Below are 25,946 nucleotides of genomic sequence, written 5' to 3'. Positions count from 1 at the left end.
GAACCTTTTGATGATATTATAGACCGTAGATGGTGAAATCCCTAAATTCCTTGCAATAGCTTGTTGAGAAATGTTGTTCTTAAACTGTTCGACTATTTGCTCATGCATTTGTTGACAAAGTGGTGACCCTCGCCCCATCCTTGTTTGTGAATGACTGAGCATTTCATGGAAGCTGCTTTTATACCCAATCATGGAACCCACCTGTTCCCAAGTAGCCTGTTCACCTGTGGGATGTTCCAAATATGTGTTTGATGAGCATTCCTCAACTTTCTCAGTCTTTTTTGCCACTTGTGCCAGCTTTTTTTTTAAATGTTGCAGGCATCAAATTTCAAATGAGCTAATATTTGCAAAAAATAACAACGTTTCTCAGTTTGAACATTAAGTATCTTGTCTTTGCCTGTCTATTCAATTGAATATAGGTTGAAAAGGATTTGCAAGTCATTGTATTTTGTTTATTTATTTATTTATTTACGATTTACACAAAGTGCCAACTTTACTGGTTTTGGGTTTTGTAGATCTATGGTGTTGGGACAGAGGACCAAAACAGCACAACTGCATCGAAAGGACAAGAAGTGTTGGCAAGAAAAGGACAAATCACAAACTGAGAACAATTCTCCAGAAACACAAAGCACTCAAAGATTACAAGGCATGTTAACGTAGTTCAATTGTTGTTTACTTCTTTTTTACTTCTTCTAAAGTTCCCCACCGAGCGACACCATCTCTAGGGCACTGCAGTTACTTGCCCCAATGACTCCACTACGTAGCTGACCTTTTTCACCCTGGTGCCATTTGCTGCTTTAACGTGTAGGTATCCCAATACAATATTGATTATATTTATAATTATAAGATTTCTCCACATTTATGGTCTAATTGTGTATGTGTTGGTTTTGAAATGTATGTATTGGGGATAAAGGACTAAACTTGATGATTGTATTGATGTTAAAAAATATACTTGCTGGCAACTTTTATAAGCGACAATAAAAGTGAAACCATATCTCAAAGGGGGCATTAAACAAAAGTGAAAGTGAAATAGGATTTTGGACCACTCTTGAATGACTGTCGGGTTTCACGAACATTTTTAACAGTTTTATACTTACTATTAGCCTTTATTTTATTTATTTTTTTACAGTTTTATGGTGTTTCACGGCAGAAGTACTTGGGGTTTTTGGTGCCGAGTCCGGTTCGGTGGTTTATACCTAAAGATGGCCAACACGGTAAGAAAACTATTCCTTGACCAAATTCCCATTGTTATGATTGTGGTTGCTAAAAATGTAACTCTATAAGCACTTTGTTCGGTCGTGTTTGGCCAACTTATTGTGGGCCATTGCCGGTTAAAGTCGATCAATGGCTTCCGGCCGTTGCTGCAACGTCATGTGTGTAAACATGTTCCGTCCAGGATTTGTGTTTTCCTTTTATAATATCTTATATTATATTTCAACATGTTGTGAGGAAATACTACAAGTCGCCTAAATTACAGTAGTATAATATAAGGTAACGTAAACCGTTTAATAATATACTACTCGCTGGCTAAACAAGGAAGTACTCCAAGAGCCTATAGTAGTAGTGGAACATAGTATATATAACATGTAATGTAGTGTATTTTTTATATATTATATCAAATACTATAGCATATTCTACTACCGATAGGCTACATTACTTGCAGTACGTCCTTATTTAAGTTGTCCCATGTGTCAGCATTGGGAGTCCATCCAAGCAGGCTTGATGAAAGAGGATGAGGAGGACAAGATGGTGGACATATTACAAGAAAGAAGACACAGTAGTGACCTGGGCCACGCCTTCAGAACCTTCAACCCCCGCCTGTACAAAGGGGCGCCACCGTGCTCTGCCGCCGACCTCAACAGGACTGTCCTGGACTCCCAGGATGTACGCCGCGTGGTGCAAGAGGTGCCCGTAACAAAATAAAAAAGCCTTCCAGTATGGAGTCACTCATGTTCCTGTCTTCTTTTCTCAGGTTGCCATGGAGACAGGTTCATCACTGGAGGCAGTGACAGAAGAAGCCGCGGGTATTTTAAAGGAGATGTCACAAAACCTGCACCTGGGTTTCATCCGCCTGATGGGCTTCATGCTCAGCAAAGTGCTCAAACGCCTCTACTCCAGCATCTATGTCAACATGGAAGCCCTCCACATGGTTAAACTTGCACTACTATTAAGGTTTCATTTTTTCCCTCTGCCAAAGTTGCTCAAATTTTGTTCTTTGCAGCTGCAGCAGGTGGTTGCTGACACTCCTGTCGTCCTGCTGCCCAATCACAGGAGCTACACAGACTTCCTGGTTATCTCCTACATCATGTTCACCTACGACATCCCGCTGCCTGTCATTGCTTCTGGACTGGGCAAGTAACTCTTTTTTTCACATTCCCTCATTAAAAGGGAACTCTCTGATGTGCTTTTTTTTCAACAATTTTTTCATGCTACAAAACTCAAATATTTATGTACCGTAATTTCCGGACTATAAGCCGCACCTGACTATAAGCCGCACCAGCTAAATTTAGGGGAAAATACAGATTGCTCCATATATAAGCCGCACCCGACTATAATCCGCGGGGTTTTGATGTGTAATTACCGTAGTATATAGGGGTTCCTGCTACCACGGAGGGGATTGTCGGGACAGAGATGACTGTTTGGGAACGCAAAGCGTCCCATTTATTAACAATAAATCTTTCAATCATTCAATCAAACTTTCACATCTTTGACATGGCGAACAGCATTCGTGCAGAGTACAAATAATACAACGGTGCAAAGTAATACAAAGTGCTCGCCTGTACGTTATCAAAATAACCAGCCTACCGGTATATGAAAAGTCAGTCTTTAATCATTGTGTCATCGTCTTCCTCCTGCGTACTAAAACCACCGAAATCCTCTTCGTCGGTGTCGGAGAAGAACAGGCCGTATATAAGCCGCACCCTTGTATAAGCCGCAGGGACCAGAACGAGGGGAAAAAGTAGCGGCTTATAGTCCGGAAATTACGGTATTCGAGTCAAACCAAAGACTATAAAAATGGGACCCATTACCTCCCTGCTTGGCACTCAGCATCAAGAGTTGGAATTGGGGGTTAAATCCCCAAAATGATTCCCGAGCGCGGCCACCGCTGCTGCTCACTGCTCCCCTCACCTCCCAGGGGGTGGAACAAGGGGATGGGTCAAATGCAGAGAGTAATTTCCTCACACCTAGTGTGTGTGTGACTATCAGTGGTACTTTAACTTTAACTTGTATTCAAGCATTTTATTATTATTATTTAATAAATATATTTTTTTGCTACGTTGATCCTCTGATTTTTTCTGAGTTATGTCAAACATTTGATTGGCCACCCAGCAGTGGTGTTCCATCAGGGCCAGCAAGGCCTTCTCTGCTGGCCTAACATAACCAGAAATCATGATCATAATTAAAGATAAAATAATTTTTAAATGTACTTTCCCTAAATATCTAAAAGTATTCATATTCTCTTCATGTCATATTATGCTCGCTTTTAGTTTGTATCCAATCAGAATCCAGCTAGCTTATGTTGCCATGCTGTACGAAATATGCCAGAGGCCTTCAGAATCAACAATGCGGGCGTCCGTGCACTGTAAGTGAACGGGACATACAGGTGATAGACAGTTGCGATAGCCAATCATCACGAGTTGATGTTAGTAAGGCCTTCTAGATGGCCTCACGTTGAACGTGACATTTACGCGTCCTGTGATTGGATTCTCATCGAGACCGTTAGCGGATGAATTTGAGAACGCATAGAGTTGAGAGACAGTTGCGATAGCCAATCAGATCACAACTTGTTGACAGTAGCCTATCTAGGTAGGCTGATGTTAATGAGGACTGTGATTGGATACTCACTTGTCATTCCAGTGAGTATCCATTCAGAAGTTTCAATTTAGCAGGAAGCAGGAAGTGTTGCGCCGTTGCCAGACCGGGATAGCAGAGAAGGAGAACAAAACGTTGATTAGGTGGCAGATATATATTTGCAAGGCCATTTTCAAGTAGGATATTTAAAGAGAAACAACATCTTGTGTGATGATGTCGGCCAACCCCGGAAGCTCCCTCAGCTGTTCTAGCGATGAAATGCTCGCCATTTCCACTCGAATAAGCTGACGACGAGGGGTACCACTGGCTTATACGGCGTCGAATAGGTCCTACTAATTGTAAGTTCAAATATAAAAAATTTTCACATTTAAAGTTTTTTGCAATTTCAATTTTGACAGTACCACATAAGATACGGCGTAAATGTGTTCCTGTATAGTATTTCTCCAGTAATGGTCATGAGGTGACATCAATGATGGTATTTTGAGAGGTAATCATTGAAGTCGGACATCACTGAAGGCATGGGTGGGAAACGTGTAGCCCGCCACTGCTACCCAGTGCTTGGCAGAAAAATTGGAACATGTCGTCCAAGCTCTCTATATGTTAGCAACTTGGGGTACACTTCAGACAAAGAACAGGGAGCGTCGGCGGAAAAGCAACAACATAAGAAGGAACAAGAGTTAACAACACTTTTTAGGAATGTTAATGTTGTTCAAATGTTGTTCTTCACTGATTATATTACCTCCAGTACCACGTGTTACATCATAGCCCCACCTGCTGGATCTAACAGAGCTCACTAGAAAATGCTCGTTTTACTTCTATCACCAGCTGCTGGATCTGGTATGGCACTGCCCCTTCTATCTCTATTAATTAGAGAACTCATATCTAAACAATAAATGTTGACCCTAGTGGGGCACTGCGTCACTTGCACCTATTAAACACATTGGGGGGGAACATAACTTTTTTTGTTGCAGTAGCACCATCTATTGAATCAGGTAGGGTACCTAGTGGCTTACACCTAGTAAATACAAAATAAACACCCTTTTTTCATACTAGCACAATCTGCTTATCTGGTAGGGCACAGCTCCACTTCCATCCATCCATCTATTTTCTACCGCTTGACCATTTCAGGGTGCGGGGGGTGCTGGAGCATATCTCAGCTGTACCACTTGCAGTGTTGGTACTAACGCGTTACTTTGTAACGCGTTACTGTAACGCCGTTAGTTTCGGCGGTAACTAGTAATCTATTGCGTTATTTTTTATATTCAGTAACTCAGTTACCGTTACTACATGATGTGTTACTGCGTTATTTTATGTTATTTTTTATGTAGTATGGGCTAGAAACAGAAGATCTGAGTGTGTTTTATTGCAGCGCTGCGGTGTCGTTCTTCTGAATCTCTTGTGTCACAGGGAGGAGCCGCGCCGTGTGTGTGTCTGGGTGTGGGGAGGGAGGGAGGGAGGGGCGGAGACAGAGAGAGCGAGAGAGTTGTTAACGCGCATGCGTCGCCAGGCTCAGCTTTTTATCGATAGATTTATGAGATTTAATTTTTTATTATCTATAGCAGGGGTGTCAAAAGTGTGCCCCGGAGGCCATTTGCGGCCCACAGCTAATGTTTTAAAGGCCCACAGCACATTCTAAAAATACTATTAAAATAAACAAAAACATAACAAAATTGAAATAAAAAAGCTTAAAGGTGAAATGTAATTTAGAAAAAGTTGCAAGGTTGACTAATAAAACAAAGCTGTTTTTCTTTCTTTCAAACTGTCATTGCTCAAAACATAATATTGAATCAAAATCAATGTTATTATAAATTATTGTACACACACTCTGTCAATTCTCTTATATACTCTTTCATTCTAGTCTTCTAGAGTGTTTGATTATCACATCACTCTAAATGTATAGACTATAAAGTTCACAATTGGGCCTGAAATAAATTGGCCCTTTGAAACATATCTTTGTCTTTGTGTGTTGTATGTAGACCACATTGCTTAGCAGAGTTCAGTGATGCAAATGCATGTCAAGTTGATCAACAGATTGTATTATTCTCCAGTGCAATAACAGTACTGAAATGAAGGCTAAAACGGCATTAATGGGAGCTTTTGAAAAAAAAAGAAGAAAAAATAACTAACTAAATAGTTACTTTTCACAGTAACGCATTACTTTTTGGTGTAAGTAACTGAGTTAGTAACTGAGTTACTTTTGAAATAAAGTAACTAGTAACTGTAACTAGTTACTGGTTTTCAGTAACTAACCCAACACTGACCACTTGCCCCACAAAATCGGTAATTTATCATGTGGATAACAAAAATTGTACATTTGTAAGTATCTTTAATCTAAAGCAGCTCACCTGTTTGGTTTACCTTCCGTGGCGTGCAGCTCTGGCCGGGATGAACTTCGTAGGCGAAATGCTGCGTCGCTCAGGAGCGTTCTACATCCGTAGGGACATTGCGTCCAACAGGCTGTACTGCGCAGTGCTGTCGGAGTACGTCAAAAGCCTCATCAGAGTAAGACAGTGTCAATGAAAACCGAGCATTATCATCAAATCGTATGACTGGATGTACCTAATGAAGTGATTTTAATGTGTTTTCCACAGACAGGATTCGCTCCGGTGGAGTTTTACATCGAAGGCTACAGGAGTCGCTCTCTGAAATCCTTGACACCGAAGTTAGGTGAGTCCCTTAGCACTGACGACTAAATAACAAATATCACGTGGGCTTTAATGTGTAGGTATGATGCACATGGTGCTGGATCCCTTCCTGAAGGGTGAGGTGCACGACATCACCTTTGTGCCCATCAGCATCAGCTACGACCGGCTTCTAGAAGAATCTCTGCTGGCGCGGGAACTGCTGGGGATCCCCAAACCGAAAGAGAGCACCCTAGTGATTAATACTCGTAAGATTTTCCTAAATAATAAGTGCTGGTCACACAGTCTTTGTTCCCTATCGACAGAGTCTACTGAGGGTCAGCTGGGTCCTGACGGAGGACTACGGCTGCATGCACGTCAAATTTGGTCGTCCCATGTCGGCCACACAGCTGTGTCACGGCAGGACAATGTAGGCAACACAATCTATCTTGAATTATTATTAATATTAGTATATTACAATATGTATAATGCAAGATGACTAGGGTCTTTTTGTAATTTCTCTAGCCACCAGTAGAGGGAGACAATCCTTCTGGCCAATTTATCAGCTAACTATTGATTGCAGTTCATTTAAAGGCCTACTGAAATGATTTTTATTTATTTAAACGGGAATAGCAGATCCATTCTATGTGTCATACTTGATCATTTCGCGATATTGCCATATTTTTGCTGAAAGGATTTAGTAGAGAAAATCGACGATAAAGTTCGCAACTTTTGCTCGCTGATAAAAAAAAGCCTTGCCTGTACCGGAAGTAGCGTGACGTCACAGGAGCTAGTATTCCTCACAATTCCCCGTTGTTTACAATGGAGCGAGAGAGATTCGGACCGAGAAAGTGATGATTACCCCATTAATTTGAGCCAGGATGAAAGATTCGTAGATGAGGAACGTTACAGTGAAGGACTTGAGAGGCAGTGATGGACGTATCTTTTTTCGCTCTGACTGTAACTTAGGTACAAGCTGGCTCATTGGATTCCACACTCTCTCCTTTTTCTATTGTGGAACACAGATTTGTATTTTAAACCACCTCGGATACTACCGGTATATCCTCTTGAAAATGAGAGTCGAGAACGCGAAATGGACATTCAGTGCCTTTTATCTCCACGACAATACATCGGCGAAATGCTTTAGCTACGAGCTAACGTGATAGCATCTTGCTTTAACTGCATATAGAAACAAAAGAAATAAACCCCTGACTGCAAGTATAGATAGAAAATCAACAATACTATTAAACCGTGGACATGTAAATACACGGTTAATGCTTTCCAGGCTGGCGAAGGTTAACAATGCTGTGCTAACGACGCCATTGAAGCTAACTTAGCAACCGGACTGCACAGAGCTATGCTAAAAACATTAGCTCTCCACCTACGCCAGCCAGCCCTCATTTGCTCATCAACACCCGTGCTCAGCTGCGTTCCAGCGATCGGCAGAAGGACGAAGGATTTCACCCGATGCGTTTGGCGGCCCGGAGACGTAGGAAGTCAAGGTGAAGTCGGCGGCTAGCGCGGCTAGCGCGGCTAGCGTGGCTAGCGCGGCTAGCGCGGCTAGCGCGGCTAGCGCTCCAACAAAGTCCTCCTGGTTGTGTTGCTGTAGTCCGCTGCTAATATACTGATCCCACCTACAACTGTCTTCTTTGCAGCCTTCATTGTTCATTAAAAAAATTGCAAAAGATGTCCAGAATACTGTGGAATTATGAAATGAAAACAGAGCTTTTTGTATAGGATTCTACGGGGTACCATAACTTCCGTTACTCGGACTTCGTCACACGCATACGTCATCATACCGCGATGTTTCAGCCGGATATTTCCCAGGAATTTTAAAATGTCACTTTATAAGTTAACCCGGCCGTATTGGCATGTGTTGCAATGTTAAGATTTCATCATTGATATATAAACTATCAGACTGCGTGGTCGGTAGTAGTGGCTTTCAGTAGGCCTTTAACACTGTCACACACAGGCCCGTCGCAACCGGGTAGGCAAACTAGACAGTTGCAACAACAACTTTGTGATTCTATCACTGGAAAATACAATCACAATATCAGAATAATGTCAAAGACACTGTCAGAACCCCCCTTAAAGGGGCCCTCCGAGCAGCAACACACTCTTGAAAAAGTGACGTAATCTAAACCTTTGCTGACTGCGCGTTGAAATACAGTGCAAAAATTAAACAAACTTACCCTTCAGGAAGCCAGAAGTGAAAGAGGAACAAGAACAAGACAGAGAAGAAACAGCAAAAGACCGGTAAGACTTCTTCTTTGTTGCTCTTTGGCCACTTTGAAACTACTGCTATTTTAGGTTGGGTTGCTATCAGCATATTTCAGTCATCAACAGTTATATCATCTGAAAAAAGGACATTGTAACAGTGTAGGTCTCACTTCAAAGGATATGTACAGCGAGCGGTGAACATAGTGAGCTCAGAAAGCATAAGAACAAGTATATACATTTGATTATTTACAATTCCGGGGAGGTGGGATGTGGTGGGGGCAGGGGATTAGGCTAGGGTTGTAGCATAATGCTCCTGTAAATATCCACCATGCACACCAAAACAGATGTGCTTAATGCTTTTAAATGTGCTTTGTTAGCTCCATAGTCAGTGTACAAAATGTAAGAATAAGCTATGATTTCTTTTAAAGCCATTAAAAAAATGTAATAAATGTAAACTGGCTAGGTTCTTAAATTAACAGGGAAAAACAATCTACATTTCAATCTTAAGCAATTAATTTAGTACTGTACTGGCAAAAATACAATTTAAGATTGAAATGTTGATATATTTTTGTTGTTGTTGTAAAAATCAAATCATTTACATTTCAAAATATGTTATCTATTTTAATGTTAATAATTAAAAAAATATTTTTACTGCCAATTTAACTAAACCTTTGATTTAACCACTTAATATTTTTTACCAACATTGATAAATATAGAACACATATTACTCTCCAGGAAAAACATCTACTTTACATTTTAACCATTTTTTTTTTTTTTTGGGGGGGGGGGGGGTCTCGAAATGTTGAGGGTTTTTTTCCATTAATGAATTCATTTTTATCATTTTGTGTTATTTTTTTTAGATTTTTTTTTTTTACTGGGGTATTTTTTTAAACAATATCTAAATATCATTATAAAATTCAGTTGTTGTGTTTTCATTCTTATTTCTATCGAATGGAACTAATCTGGCAGTTAGTTTTACCAGGCAGTCCCTTTTTAACACATGTAAGTTACCTCATATGGTATTATACTTACATTTATGAATTACACTTGAACACCTTTTCTATATTCACTGGTCATTATTCCATAGAGAAGTTCCTGAGTACCAGGTGTGGGTCAACTGGCTGGCTCATGTGATGGTTCGCATCCAAGAGCGGGGCTCCTTCACCAGCCCTTGGTCTCTCATGGCCTGCCTGCTGCTCCAAGAACCCGCCTCCGTCCTGACAGACAGCGGCCTCGCCTGGCATGGGCTTGCTGAGAGGACGCTGTGGCTCAAGAGGCTGGCGTTGGAATTTGGGGCTCGGCTACACTGGCCTGGTGAGACCAAAATGTTATATAAATATAACTATATAGGGAGAGTTAGGTGAGGACACTTTGTCCAGCTTTGAGCGAGATCAGACAGATTAAATAAATGTGATTTGGCACAAGCATTCACACTCACTTAGGGGATATCCACTGGATTAATGCACGTTAAGACACTTATGCTAAGAGCAGTGGTCCCCAACCACCGGTCCTTGGACCAGTGCCATTCCGTTACACATTTGCTACCGGGCCGCAGAAAAACTTTAAATAATTTATAAACAACTGCATTTTCTCCGACTTAATTTTCATCTGTCCCACTAGACACACCAATAAGCTTGTACAATAAAACTCCTCATAGGAAGTTGCCATTTGTTATAACTTTGTGACATGATACAATGCACATTAATGAACATATAAAATATAAATGTGACAGATTGTACCCCAAGGCTATTTCCATCTGCATCAACCTGCTGGGGATCTCATTGCATAGTAACAAGCCTAAGGCTTCCACTGATTCAGCATTATAGTGAGTTGTATTTTTCATGCACTTATTTGTGCTTTTTATCTGGCACATGTGGAAAGCCGGTCCCTGAAAATAATGCCTACATTAAACCGGTCCGTGGTGCTAAAAAGGTTGGGGACCACTGCTAAGAGGACCCCATTGAACACACGTCTCATCTATGTTTTAGGACACGTCTCTGACTGGGAAGTGATGTCATCCGCCGTGGCTCTACACCACCCCTCTGTCCGCCTCCAGGAGCAGCAGATCTTTCTGGTTCTGGAGGAGGCGGCAGCAGCTAGCCAGCAGCCAATAAGCGCTGAGGACGAGGTCAACAAGATGGCGGCGCCCATGTTGATGATGGCGTCCTACCGCAATCAGACGCTGCATCTGTTTGTACGGCCCGCCCTGTTGGCCGCGGCGTTGAAGCTTGCAGGGCGTAGTTGCAGAGGTGACGCTAGTAACCATGGCAACGTAATTATGATGCTGATGATGCGCTTTTGTCGTTGCAGATGAGATCTTTGCTTCCTTCTGCTTCCTTCAGGATGTTTTCCGGAGTGAATTCATCTTCATTCCTGGCAAAGCCTTGGAGGTAAACATGGTTGTGTGTCATTTTTACGACATTCCAGAAAACAGCAAAGTAGAACATTTTGAGAACTATAACCAACAGATGGAAGATGTTTCTCTTTCATTTACTGTATATATTTTCATTAATCCATTTTCCATGCTGCCTATACTAGTCATAAACAGATACCGTGCTATTTTTTTTATATATAGTAGATATTCTGCAAATATTTTTTTAAATAATTATTTTTCTTATTTTTTCAGTTTGTTTTATTTTAATTAATCTACAAAACCCAAAACCAGTGAAGTTGGCATGTTGTGTAAATCGTAAATAAAAACAAATACAATGATTTGCAAATCCTTTTTAACCTATATTCAATTGAATACATTGCAAAGACAAGATACTTAACGTTCGAACTGGAAAACGTTATTTTTTGCAAATATTAGCTCATTTGGAATTTGATGCCTGCAACATGTTTCAAAAAAGCTGGCACATGTGGAAAAAAAGACTGAGAAAGTTGAGGAATGCTCATCAAACACTTATTTGGAACATCCCACAGGTGAACAGGCTCCTTGGGACCAGGTGGGTGCCATGATTGAGTATAAAAGCAGCCTCAATGAAATGCTCAGTCATTCACAAACAAGGATGGGGCGAGGGTCACAACTTTGTGAACAAATGCGTGAGCAAATTGTCCAACAGTTTAAGAACATTTCTCAACGAGCTATTGCAAGGAATTTAGGGATTTCACTATCTACGGTAATGGGTCCCACTATCTAAAGGTTCAGTAAATCTGGAGAAATCACTGCACGTAAGCGATGATATTACAGACATTTCATCCCTCAGGCGGTACTGCATCGAAAAGCGACATCAGTGTGTAAAGGATATCACTACATGGGTTTAGGAACACTTCAGAAAACCACTGTCAGTAACTACAGTTCATCGCTACATGTGTAAGTGCAAGTTAAAACGTTACTATGCAAAGCAAAAGCCATTTATCAACAACACCCAGAAACACCGCCGGCTTTGCTGGGCCCGAGCTCAGCTAGTGTTCTGTGGACTGACGAGTCCACATTTCAAATTGTTTTTGGAAACTGTGGAAGTCGTGTCGTCCGGAACAAAGAGGAAAAGAACCATCCAGATTGTTATAGGCGCAAAGTTCAAAAGCCAGCATCTGTGATGGTATTGGGTTGTATTAGTGCTGAAAGGTACATCCCGGTTTTGGAGCAACATATGTTGCCATCCAAGCAACGTTATCATGGATGCCCCTGCTTATTTAAAGGCCTACTGAAAGCCACTACTACCGACCACGCAGTCTGATAGTTTATATATCAATGATGAAATCTTAACATTGCAACACATGCCAATACGGCCGGGTTAACTTATAAAGTGCAATTTTAAATTTCCCGCTAAACTTCCGGTTCGAAACGCCTCTGAGGGTTGATGTATGCGCGTGACGTCAATCATTGAAACGGAAGTATTCGGACACCATTGAAGTCAATACGAAATAGCTCTGTTTTCATCTCATTATTCCACAGTATTCTGGACATCTGTGTTGGTGAATCTGTTGCAATTTGTTCATTGCATTATGGAGAAAGAAGCTGAGCAAGCAAAGAAGAAAGTTGTCGGTGCGAAGTGTCTATTTTGCGAGGGAAGTCAGCAACAACACGTACACAGCCGGCGCTTCTTTGTTTACATTCCCGAAAGATGCAGTCAAGATGGAAGAACTCGGACAACTTTGATTTGGATACACAGTTGCGATAACGTGAGTACACAGCTGCGCTTCCAAACATTTGATCGCTTGCTATAACTAGCTCGAGCTAGTAGCTAGGAGCTAGGAGCTAGCATTAGGATTAATTTGTGGCATATTAAATATAAGCCTGGTTGTGTTGTGGCTAATAGAGTATATATATGTCTTGTGTTTATTTATTGTTGTAGTCATTCCCAGCTGAATATCAGGTCCCACCCGCGCGCTTCCAAACATTTGATTGCTTGCCCGTACGTGCGTGTCATGTACGTAACTTTGATTAAATATATAAGCTTTATGAACCTTGGGTTAGGTGAACGGTTGTTTGGGCTGAGTGAGTGTGTGTGTTGTGCAGGTGTTTGAATTGTATTGGCGGGTTATATATACGGGATCCCGTCCATATTACCCGCTCGAGCTATAACTAGCTCGAGCTAGTAGCTAGGAGCTAGGAGCTAGGAGCTAGCATAACAAACACCTAGGTGTTTTTATGCGGGATTCATTTGTGGCATATTAAATATAAGCCTGGTTGTGTTGTGGCTAATAGAGTATATATATGTCTTGTGTTTATTTACTGTTGTAGTCATTCCCAGCTGAATATCAGGTCCCACCCGTGCGCTTCCAAACATTTGATTGCTTGCCAGTACGTGCGTGTCATGTACGTAACTTTGATTAAATATATAAGCTTTATGAACCTTGGGTTAGGTGAACGGTTGTTTGGGCTGAGTGAGTGTGTGTGTTGTGCAGGTGTTTGAATTGTATTGGCGGGTTATATATACAGGATCCCGTCCATATTACCCGCTCGAGCTATAACTAGCTCGAGCTAGTAGCTAGGAGCTAGCATAACAAACACCTAGGTGTTTTTATGCAGGATTAATTTGTGGCATATTAAATATAAGCCTGGTTGTGTTGTGGCTAATAGAGTATATATATGTCTTGTGTTTATTTACTGTTGTATTCATTTCCAGCTGAATATCAGGTCACCCCCGGCTCTCACAGCATCTTCCACTCCCCACTAGTCCTTCACTTGCACTTTCCTCATTTAAAAATATTTCATCCTCGCTCAAATTAATGGGGAAATCGTCGCTTTCTCGGTCCGAATCTCTCTCACTTCATGCGGCCATCATTGTAAACAATAGGGAACTTTGCGTATATGTTCAATTGACTACGTCACGCTACTTCCGGTAGGGGCAAGCCTTTTTTTATCAGATACCAAAAGTTGCGATCTTTATCGTCGTTGTTCTATACTAAATCCTTTCAGCAAAAATATGGCAATATCGCGAAATGATCAAGTATGACACATAGAATAGATCTGCTATCCCCGTTTAAATAAAAAAAATTCATTTCAGTAGGCCTTTAAGCAAGACGATGCCAAGCCACGTGTTACAACAGTGTTAAATATCATTAAATTATGATTAAATATCTTGTCTTTGCAGTCTATTCAATTGAATATAAGTTGAAAATGATTTGCAAATCATTGTATTCTGTTTTTATTTACAATTTACACAACATGCCAACTTCACTGGTTTTGGGTTTTATACTTCAGGAGATTGACGTTAGTATAATAAATGATCAATAAATTAAAAAGAAAATTGTACATACATATATTTGGCTGCTGTTTGCAGTTCAGCACTTTTTATACAACATTTTCTAAGATTGGATTAAGTTTAATGTAAGTTTATTGATCCGTTGGATCTGTGCCCTCAGAGAAATGTAGGTTCCCATAGCAGCAACACAATATGCATTGTAGCCATAGCAGCAGTAAAATAGGTATAAACTAAATTGTATAAATATTTTCAAACCTCTAGAAAACTTTCAAAAAAATGTTTTTATGTACTCAAAATTATTATATTCATGCGCTTTAAAAGTTATTTTATATTTCCCCCACAATTGTATTATATTTTTTATTTAATGCACTTTGCTTTTAAGTTAGTATAATAGATTGTTTTTAAACTCACCAATAATGGTGAATTAACATTTATAGGACAACCTTAGTATATAGTCATTACTATGTACTGTATGTACTGTATTTCTTTGGAGGCACAAATGGATGTGCTCCATATATGCTGCTTAGCAACAAGCGATGCAAACATGTAAATGGTAAAAATAATTAGAGCAATTATGATCTTCCAGCTGGAAAAAAAAGTTTTTACGTAATATTTTTTGTAGTGTTTTAAGAAAAATGGACATAAAAAGTTAAATTATGGAAAAACAGCAGCACGGTGGAAGAGGGGTTAGTGCGTCTGCCTCACAATACGAAGGCCCTGAGTAGTCATGAGTTCAATCCCGGCCTCGGGATCTTTCTGTGTGGAGTTTGCATGTCCTCCCCGTGACTGCGTGGGTTCCCTCCGGGTACTCCGGCTTCCTCCCACCTTCAAAGACATGCACCTGGGGATAGGCTGATTGGCAACACTAAATTGGCCCTAGTGTGTGAATGTGAGTGTGAAAGTTGTCTGTCTATCTGTGTTGGCCCTGCGATGAGGTGGCGACTTGTCCAGGGTGTACCCCGCCTTCCGCCCGATTGTAGCTGAGATAGGCTCCAGCGGCCCCCGCGACCCCGAAGGGAATAAGCGGTAGAAAATGGATGGATGGAGTATTATAGCTTTAGTAGTAAAGTGACAAAAAAGGTAACCAATTCTATCCGGTCTTTTTTTAGGACTTTGAGGAGGCGTGCTCTCTCCTACAGCAATGTGGCGCCTTGCATGCCGCCGACCAACAGGAGGTGACGGCGTTAGAGGACGGTGTAGAGGTGTTGTCCTTCCTGCGTGGGCTCCTGCAGCCTTTCATTGACTCATATCTGGTCTTAAGTCTTTACCTTTTGCAATCATTGTATGCCAAATTGTATGCAATGAACGATGCATATTTTGCAGGTCATGATGAGCTTCTTGTGTGAGCAGGATGCTAACGAGATCACAGAGAAAGACTTCCTCCTTGCAGTGAGGTGTCTGGCCTCAAAGCTCATCCTATCAGGTACAATAAAGAGCACATGCACATCTGACCTCCTCCAGGGGCGGAGGGTGACAGTCAGTCTCCCTCAACGCAGGTGATCTCCACACCTATGAGACCCTCTCGTCGGACATGCAAAAGAACGTCCTGTCGTCCCTCAGGGGACTGGCGGCCGTGACAAAGTTGAAGGCGTGAGTAATGAGATCAGCAGAGGGGAAACCTGTTTGCTTGTAAGCTCATTTTCTCTGCTGCTGCTCCGAGCCAAAGGTTGCTTTCTTGTTTGGCTCCTGGCAGGTGTGAGCAGAAGAAGTACAGCGTGGACAAAGAAGCAGTGAGAAGAATCGCAGATACACTCTGTAAGAAATAATATTGATTAGCGTGCTTGGCTCGATCACACTGACAGACTGCTTTTCTCCTCCCATGACTCGAGCTGGGAAAATCCGCCCCCAGATTCTCCAGACTGACCCTGACGCAAGACTTTAGTCCTTGTTGGAAGACGTCCAAGCTCAGTAGCAGACCACATCGTCGCTCTCACCTTAGAGTGAACCCTTACGCCTTTTGGCTTTGTTCCTCCATCGCTGGTAGAGCTTCAAAGATGTGGTCAGAAGATATCCAAGTGTTAATGATGGCACATTCATCATCAGATTATTTTTTAAAGTGTGTTTCCTGCTATGGCTGCAAATTTAACATGATAACATATGTGATTAATTACAAAAAAATATTGCATTAATCATGTACAAACAAAGAGCGATCACATACGTGCGCCTTCATCGTGACCACTGATGGTTACCTGAAAGGCGGCATGGGTTGCTGTGTGAAAAGATGAGTGAGGAGACTACGACTGGTGGCCCACCCCAACGGGACTTTCGATAAAACCAAGGTCATTTGCACATATTGCAACGATGAATTCTCTTATCACAGTTTAAAATATTATATTTAAAAAGCAAAGCAAGTTTTTGAGTCTTCTGCTAGTGAGAACGCTACTGTGATAAATCGTGATTAATCCAGATTCAAAAGTGTAAATAATCTGAAAAAAAATAAAAATAAAAAAGAATTAGAAAAAAAAGCTAAATAAAGCTGCTTAAAATTAGCATATATTTAAATAAAACATTTTTTTTTAAAGTCACACAATTTTGAGACTTTGTCATATGAAATTGATTGATATCAGAAGATATCCAACTGTCTGGGTCTGCGGTTGTTAAGGGAAGACTCAAATGACAGCATACAGACAGTTTGTGGAACTGATTAGGTTAGAAAACACCTCTGTATGCTAATGCTGATGATTAGTTGAACTCAGAACAGAAAATTATTTTTTTAATCAAAAGATTAGTGACTTTCTCTTTTCTAACAATGTGTTTGATACTTTTCAATCAGACTTTAGGCCCCACCACAGCACTGAAAGAGCGCTGATCAAGGTGACAAATGATATCCACCTGAACAGAGATGCAGAAAAAAATCCCAGTCTTGATTCTGCTGGACCTGAGCGCTGCCTTTGACACACGGTTGACCATACTATCTTAATGCAGAGGTTAGAAAACTGGGTGGGGATATCTGGTTTTGCTCTTAACTGGTTCAAATCAGATCTTGATAACAGGAAATAAAGTACTTGAAATTGGTAACTGTTGTCTCTGACCAAATGGCCATGACCTGTGGGGTTCCTCAAGCCTCAATTCTGGGACCCCTATTGTTCAACTTGTACATGCTGCCACTTGGCCAGTTAATAAGCAGCTTCAAAGTGTGCTACCACAACTATGCAGATGACACTCAGATCTACGTGTCACTGACGGCAGGTGAACGTCGGCCTGTTGATTCACTTTGTCACTGCATCGAACAAATCGGTGTGTGGATGAATAACAATTGACTTCAGCTAAACTAAGACAAAAAACAAAATGTCCCACAGAAACTAAGAGAAACTGTTATTAGTCGCATTATAAACCTCTCCCTGAAACCTAGTATGGTAGTCAGGTTAGAAATCTAGGGGTAATAATGGACTCAGACTTGAATTATAACAGCCACATTAAGTCAATAACAGCAGCTTTTTATGACCAGAAAAACATTGACAAAATCAGAGAAATAATGTCTAAATCAGGCTTAGAAAGACTAGGCCATGCCTTTGTCTCCAGCAGGTTCAACTGCTGTAATGGCCTTCTCACTGGGCTCTCTAATTGAGCTGTAAAGCAGCTGAACTACATCAACGATGCTGCTGCTCGAGTCCTGACTAGAACCAGGATGAATGACCACTTTAGTCCAGTGCTTAGGTCACTGCAGTGGTTTCCTGTTGCTCAAATAATAGACTTTAGAAGATCTCAGCTTGTGTACAAGTATGTTCATGGTCTTCTGCCAAAGTACATCTCTGACATTTTAGAACCATATGGGCTCTTAGAGCCTCAGGGAGTGGTCTGCTAGCAGACTATCGGACTGTGCTCCAGTATGCGCCCATCAGAGGCTGCGTTTTAATTGTATTATGACACATTTAAGTTCTATTCAGTAATTAATAATTACTAAATAATTATCTTCGTATTACTAATTATGAGCATGAGGTCAGCTACGTTATCATGATGTGTTCAATGTGGTCTTGTAAAATGTGTTATTATTAGTGGGACATTTGAACAGCCTAAATACAAAGATATTACATGTTCAAAGATTTCTTGTTGTTTTCATTGTAATATAAAAAATATTTTCTCTCTAGGCTTTTTTTTCTCTCTCTCTTGTCGCACTGCCTCCCTTCTCCGTGTCTGCTCTGCTTGCCTCTTTGTTTCATCCTGTCTTGTTTAACTTATTGTTGCCTCTTTTTGCACTGCTCTCCAAAATCTAAACAATGGAATTGATCAACTGGCCTCTCAACAAAATTGACGAGATCTCGGGTTCAGAGGAACCTGTCTGTCCTGTCAGAACGGTTGTGGATGGACACACAATGGACTCTTAGGAGAAGAGAAGTGCCTGGTGAACCTACAGTCGAGGACATTGAAGATATCTACCAATTCGGAAATAAGATAACAGGACATTTTCTGATTGGAATAAGCGTTGCCCTGGTGTATCGACAAATTGGAGGATGCTGGCAGCCGTTCAAGGTGCCCCGTAGCTCCCACAAAGGATTGAAGCATGCGGGCTGAACTCTGGGCACTCAGCCTATTGTGATATTGGATAAATTGCAAATTAGACAACATCAGACGCCGTCTGCCCTGCAGGATGAATTTGAGGACCAGAAAAGGACAATTGGAGTGAAAAGCTTAAATTTGTTTTCGCTGGCTGAAACACAACTATTCTAGTCTTTATTGTTTTCCCTGGCTGCAAGTGACCTTGCTTCAAGATTCCCCTCGACAATGCAGCGAAGACCAAACAAACGTTCCTGGGCTCAGTCATGTTATCCCCGTGACTGCGTGGGTTCCCTCCGGGTACTACGGCTTACTCCCACCTTCAAAGACATGCAACTGGGGATAGGTTGATTGGCAACATTGGCTAAATGGTCCCTAGAGTGTGAATGTGAGTGTGAATGTTGTCTATCTGTGTTGGCCCTGCGATGAGGTGGCAACTTGTCCAGGGTGTACCCCGCCTTCCGCCTGTGTGCAGCTGGGATAGGCTCCAGCACCCTCCTCGACCCCGTAAGGGACAAGCGGTAGAAAATGGATGGATGGATAATGTGAAATCACCACAAAAATCTGGGACCTCGGGTACTAAGTTTCGTGCCATCTCATGTGGGCTGGTATGACAATAATGTTTTCTTGAATCTTCTCAGATTATTACTAGTACTACTAAAACTACTAGTTCATGTGCAGGGGTATTTTATATCTACTGTATATAGTAGTCTACCTTAAACGACATAAAGCACGACAACCTGTATCTGTCTATTTTTAGGCAATCAGAAGCCTGAAAAGGCCTCACAGAAAACGATACCTTTCGTTCAATAGTTTGTAGCTCAGGGGTGCTCACACTTTTTCTGCAGGCGAGCTACTTTTCAATTGATCAAGTTGTGGGGATCTACCTCATTCATATATGTAATTTATATTACTTATTTATGAAATATATGTTTTTGTTAACAAGTTAAAGGTGTTTAATGATAATGCAAGCATGTTTAACACATATACCGGTAGTTAATATTGTTAATAAATTAAAGGGTTTTAATGATAATACAAGAATGTTTAATACATATAGTTCATATTGTTAACAAGTTAAAGGTGTTTAAAGATAATTCAAGCATGTTTAACACATATAGTTCATATTGTTAACAAGTTAAAGGTGTTTAAAGATAATACAAGCATGTTTAACACATATAGTTAATATTGTTAATAAGTTAAAGGTGTTCAATGATAATACAAGCATGTTTAACACATATAGTTAATGTTGTTAGCAAGTTAAAGGTGTTTAAAGATAATGCAAGCATGTTTAACACATATAGGTAATATTGTTAACAAGTTAAGTTAAAGGTGTTTAAAGATAATACAAGCATGTTTAACACATATAGTTAATATTGTTAATAAGTTAAAGGTGTTTAATGATAATACAAGCATATTGTTAACAAGTTAAAGGTGTTTAAAGATAATACAAGTATGTTTAACACATATAGTTAATATTCAGTGGCGTGCCGTCACTAGAGGCAGGGGAGGCACGGCCTCACCTGCCATCATGGAAAGAAAAAAAAAGTAAAAAGAAAAAAAAATTAATTAAATTGTTATATGTATCCAGTGATTATACTAAAGTTATTTTCCATTTAACTTCACCAGTTTTAGATTATTTTTATTTTTATTTTCACATTTGCCGTTCAAATACTGAGAAGAGACGGTGCGGTGATCAGCAGCCAGTTGAGGCACGTCACTGGGTTGTGCCTCAACATGGATTGCGACTCGGCTAACTGCTGGCCTGCTGTGCAGTGAGACCGTATTGCTATATGAATTATATTATACATTTCCATAGTTTAGTTAGCTGAGGCATATAATGTACAGTGTATTTTGTCAACAACTGTATGTGTGTAACTTATTTTTAGTGCTGAGCATTCATAAATCTGCTGCGGAGACACACTGTGTGAGGCTCGTCTCATAACCCCGCCTCCTGGTGCCAAGCACCTCCGCCGCAGAATGCACCGCCCGACGGGAGCGCCGCGGCCACACCAACCAAAGCCCACACCCAAACCCTCCACGTGCAAGACCGAATCCACCCAAAAAAAGTCACTTAACAAGAAGCCAAAAAGTGCAAAAACAACAATGCTCGCGCTGCAGGAGCCGCGAACGACCGCAGGGACACAACATTAGGTACACCTGCACTGCAGGTTCATATGTTTTTAAATTTGACTGTGATGATGCAGTCGTGCCTCACCAGACATTAACCTCACCGCACGCCACTGTTAATATTGTTAATAAGTTAAATATGTTTAAAGATAATACAAGCATGTTTAACACATATAGATAATATTGTTAACAAGTTAAAGGTGTTTAAAGAAAATGCAAGCATGTTTAACACATATAGTTAATATTGTTAATAAGTTAAAGGTGTTTAAAGATAATACAAGCATGTTTAACACACATAGATTCCTTTCTTTCATGAAGACAAGAATATAAGTTGGTGTATTACCTGATTCTGATGACTTGCATTGATAGGAATCAGACAGTAGTGCTGATAACGTCCGCATTTTCAAATGGAGGAGAAAAAAAGTCCTCCTTTCTGTCCAATACCACATGAAAGTGGTTGGTTTTTGGCATCTTATTTGTCCAGCTTCCGTACTCCTTTGTATACACTTTACAAGAAATACATTGGCGGCAAACTCCGTAGCTTGCTAGCTTGTGCACGCCAGCTTTCTGAGACTCTTATTTTGTTAGCGCAGGCAGGATGAAGCAGAGCTTTTATTGTGCAACTGTGCAGTCGGTCTTTGGAGTTTTGACGACAGGTACGGCGCCAGAGTCTGTTGAAATAAAGTGTTTCTCGCCTTCCTGTCGGTAATTTTAATGAGATGGCAGCAACCAGCGTCATCTCAGAAGACCCTCGGGTGCCGTGAATGTCAATCAAGTGACGAAAGTGACGTCATAGTGAAGATTTAGGATCGTTCATTTTTAGGACTATTTTTTTAATGCCTGGCTGGGGATCGACTGACACATCCTCCACGATCGACCGGTAGCTCGCGATCGACGTAATGGGCACCCCTGGTGTAGCTCAATAAGGTAATGTAATGCAAAGAAAACATCCAAAATTATAAAGCATGCTTGAGACATTTATTATATTTTAAACTTCTTAACATACCAATAAATGTAAAACAAGCGTAACAAAATGCACCATAGACTTCCTTTTGATCTTCTTTGCTTTCAACAACAGTGAGTGAGGAGCAGAGGTCAAAGTTCAACTTGCTGTCGCCTCACCGCCAATCAAACAAGCACACTGCAGTTAAAAGGCCTCTTTGAGAGCCTGGACGGACACAACATTAGGTACACCTGCGCCCAGTCTAAAACAACAATGGCTGCCTTTACCAAGATCATCATCATAATAATAGTAATAATAATAATGCTCACTTTTAGTCATTTTTGTGACTTATTTGACAGCAGAATATTTCCCACTATACATAACCGTTGCCTAGGTGGAAGTCCACAAAGAGATGTTTGTGTCAGCTAACTCTTCTACTCCTGTACCGCAGCACACAAAAAGGGTGAAAATGAGTCAAAACATGCACCCCTGCTGGGTTGTCTGTGCTATTACTTTTCGGACAAATACACCACACTGTTATGAAAGACCCATACTTGAACATTCTGACCTCTTCAAGAACACACCACTATGACTTTGAGGTGTTTAGCCGGATCATGTTATTTGGTTCACACGTTTTAGGGGATTCACAAGCAGCACTGTGTCAAATTGGAGCTAAGCATCTTAGTCACTAATTGTGCAGAAGTCATTGAGTGTTTGTCTGATGTCGATAACAATTTTGAGGATGTTTGCTAGCGTGTATTCCCACGTTTTTTTTTTTTTTTACAACAACCCATAGGGGGCGCCACAAATGTAATGTTTGGCTCTAGAAAAAGTATGTTACCTTGGAGTCCAGTATTTATGCTGATGCGGTACTTAGGTGGGGTGTGTGGCTTTAGGCAACGCTATGTTTCATCACTGCTGGGTCGCTTGTGCTTTTGTAACCTTTAACCTTAGGGGGAGAAAGTACAACCTGTTACCTTGAGTCCAAAAATGAGCCCCAGTACAAAACCCAAAACCAGTGAAGTTGGCAAGTTGTGTAAATCATAAATAAAAACAGAATACAATGATTTGCAAATCCTTTTGCAACCTATATTCAATTGAATAGACTGCAAAGACAAGATATTTAATGTTCGAACTGAAAAACTTCGTTATTTTTTGCAAATATTAGCTCATTTGGAATTTGATGCCTGCAACATGTTTAAAAAAAAGCTGGCACAAAGGGCAAAAAAGACTGAGAAAGTTGAGGAATGCTCATCAAACATTATTTGGAACATCCCACAAGTGAACAGGCAAATTGGGAACAGGTGGGTGCCATGAGTGGGTATAAAAGCAGCTTCCATGAAATGCTCAGTCATTCACAAACAAGGATGGGGCGAGGGTCACCACTTTGTCAACAAATGCGTGAGCAAATTGTCCAACAGTTTAAGAACAACATTTCTCAACCAGCTATTGCAAATAATTTAGGGATTTGACCATCTACGGTCCGTAATATCATCAAAAGGTTCAGAGTATCTGGAGAAATCACTGCACGTAAGCAATGATATTACGGACCTTCGATCCCTCAGGCGGTACTGCATCAAAAAGCGACATCAGTGTGTAAAGGATATCACCACATGGGCTCGGAAACACTTCAGCTAACCACTGTCAGTAACTACAGTTGGTCGCTACATCTGTAAGTGCAAGTTAAAACTCTACTATGCAAAGAAAGCCATTTATCAACAACACCCAAAAACGCTGGGCCTGAGCTCATCTAAGATGGACTGATACAAAGTGGAAAAGTGTTCTGTGGTCTGACGAGTCCACATTTCAGATTGTTTTTGGAAACTGTGGACGTCGTGTCCTCAGTAACAAAGAGGAAAAGAACCTTCCGGATTGTTATAGGCGCAAAGTTGAAAAGCCAGCATCTGTGATGGTATGGGGGTGTATTAGTGCCCAAGGCATGGGTAACTTACACATCTGTGAAGGCACCATTAATGCTGAAAGGTACATACAGGTTTTGGAGCAACATATGTTGCCATCCAAGCAACGTCATCATGGACGCCCCTGCTTATTTCAGCAAGAGAATGCCAAGCCACATGTTACAACAGCGTGGCTTCATAGTAAAAGAGTGTGGGTACTAGACGGGCTTGCCTGTAGTCTAGATCTGTCTCCCATTGAAAATGTGTGGCGTATTATGAAGCTTAAAGGCCTACTGAAACCCACTACTACCGACCACGCAGTCTGATAGTTTATATATCAATGATGAAATCTTAACATTGCAACACATGCCAATACGGCCGGGTTAACTTATAAAGTGCAATTTTAAATTTCCCGCTAAACTTCCGGTTGAAAACGTCTATGTATGATGACGTATGCGCGTGACGTCAATCGTTGAACCGGAGGTATTGGTACACCATTGAATCCAATACAAAAAGCTCTGTTTCATCTCAAAATTCCACAGTATTCTGGACATCTGTGTTGGTGAATCTTTTGCAATTTGTTTAATGAACAATGAAGACTGCAAAGAAGAAAGTTGTAGGTGGGATCTGTGTATTAGCGGCTGGCTGTAGCAACACAACCAGGAGGACTTTGAGATGGATAGTAGACACGCTAGCCGCCGACCTCACCTTGACTTCCTCCGTCTCCGGGCCGCCGACCGCATCTATGGTTGTCGCTCCGTCGATCGCTGGAACGCAGGTGAGCACGGGTGTTGATGAGCAGATGAGGGCTGGCTGGCGTAGGTGGTTAGCTAATGTTTTTAGCATAGCTCTGTGAGGTCCCGTTGCTAAGTTAGCTTCAATGGTATCGTTAGCAACAGCATTGTTAAGCTTCGCCAGGCTGGAAAGTATTAACCGAGTATTTACATGTCCATGGTTTAATAGTATTGTTGATTTTCTGTCTATCCTTCCAGTCAGGGCTTTATTTATTTTGTTTCTATCTGCATTTAAGCACGATGCTATCATGTTAGCTCCGTAGCTAAAGTGCTTCGCCGATGTATTGTCATGGAGATAAAAGTCACTGTTAAAAGTCCATTTCGCGTTCTCGACTCTCATTTTCAAGAGGATATAGTATCTGAGGTGGTTTAAAATACAAATCCGTGATCCACAATAGAAAAAGGAGAGAGTGTGGAATCCAATGAGCCAGCTTGTACCTAAGTTACGGTCAGAGCGAAAAAAGAGACGTCCTGCACTGCACTCTAGTCCTTCACTCTCACGTTCCTCATCCACGAATCTTTCCTCCTCTCTCAAATTAATGGGGTAATCGTCGCTTTCTCGGTCCGAATCTCTCTAGCTGCATTGTAAACAATGGGGAAATGTGAGGAGCCTTTCAACCTGTGACGTCACGCTACTTACGGTACAGGCAAGGCTTTTTTTATCAGCGACCAAAAGTTGCGAACTTTATCGTCAATGTTCTCTACTAAATCTTGTCAGCAAAAATATGGCAATATCGCGAAATGATCAAGTATGACACATAGAATGGATCTGCTATGCCCGTTTAAATAAAAAAAAATAATTTCAATAGGCCTTTAAAATACCACAACGAAGACCCCGGACTGTTGAACAACTTAAGCTGTACATCAAGCAAGAATGGGAAAGAATTCCACCTGACAAGCTTCAAAAATTGGTCTCCTCAGTTGTTAAAAGGAAAGGCCATGTAACACAGTGGTAAAAATGCACCTGTGCCAACTCTTTTGCAATGTGTTGCCGCCATTAAATTCTAAGTTACTGATCATTTGCAAAAATAAATTAAGTTTCTCAGTTCGAACATTAAATATCTTGTCTTTGCAGTCTATTCAATTAAATATAAGTTGAAAAGGATTTGCAAATCGTTGTGTTCTGTTTTTATTGACCATTTACACAACGTGCAAACTTCACTGGCTTTGGGTTTTGTACAAAGATTGTACCTTTTAGGAGGGGATAAATAAGGCAACCAAAGTGTTAGAAGCAGCCCTCCTGACATTGACAATAATCAGTCATCTTTCCTCCTCAGATGGTGCAGGTGTCCCTAATGAAGTGTCCGGTGGGCGACCCCCCCCCCCTTCCCCCACTGCGTGGCAAGGCCTATCTGTACACGGGCGGCACGTCCACCTTGATGCGC

At 41.0% G+C, this 25,946-nt stretch overlaps 1 protein-coding gene across 8 annotated transcripts; it reads left to right on the top strand.

Annotated features, from left to right (window-relative positions):
- The first annotated feature begins 1,008 nt into the window (after positions 1-1,008).
- On the top strand, positions 1,009-19,644 carry LOC133648543 (dihydroxyacetone phosphate acyltransferase-like). 8 transcript variants are annotated; one of them, XM_062044735.1, is made up of 17 exons: positions 1,009-1,214; positions 1,696-1,905; positions 1,973-2,172; positions 2,272-2,351; positions 6,188-6,315; positions 6,405-6,480; positions 6,539-6,690; positions 6,761-6,864; positions 8,634-8,690; positions 9,742-9,968; positions 10,643-10,903; positions 10,965-11,044; positions 15,415-15,558; positions 15,629-15,728; positions 15,802-15,895; positions 15,999-16,060; positions 16,108-19,644. In XM_062044735.1, the coding sequence occupies exons 1-17, from the start codon at positions 1,134-1,136 to the stop codon at positions 16,185-16,187; spliced, it is 2,136 nt and encodes a 711-aa protein (XP_061900719.1). In that variant the 5' UTR covers positions 1,009-1,133; the 3' UTR covers positions 16,188-19,644. The 8 variants fall into 8 exon arrangements, with proteins under 8 accessions (XP_061900719.1, XP_061900717.1, XP_061900721.1 ...); XM_062044733.1 differs by having other exon boundaries at positions 1,973-2,149; positions 2,222-2,351; positions 16,108-19,643; XM_062044737.1 differs by having other exon boundaries at positions 1,973-2,149; positions 2,222-2,351; positions 16,135-19,642.
- Positions 19,645-25,946: the final 6,302 nt, after the last annotated feature.

This window comes from Entelurus aequoreus, linkage group LG04 (genome assembly GCF_033978785.1).
Source record: "Entelurus aequoreus isolate RoL-2023_Sb linkage group LG04, RoL_Eaeq_v1.1, whole genome shotgun sequence".
Lineage (NCBI taxonomy): Eukaryota > Metazoa > Chordata > Actinopteri > Syngnathiformes > Syngnathidae > Entelurus > Entelurus aequoreus.
The sequence above is the reverse complement of the archived record's forward strand: the minus strand, read 5'-3'. Positions and strand labels throughout refer to the sequence as shown.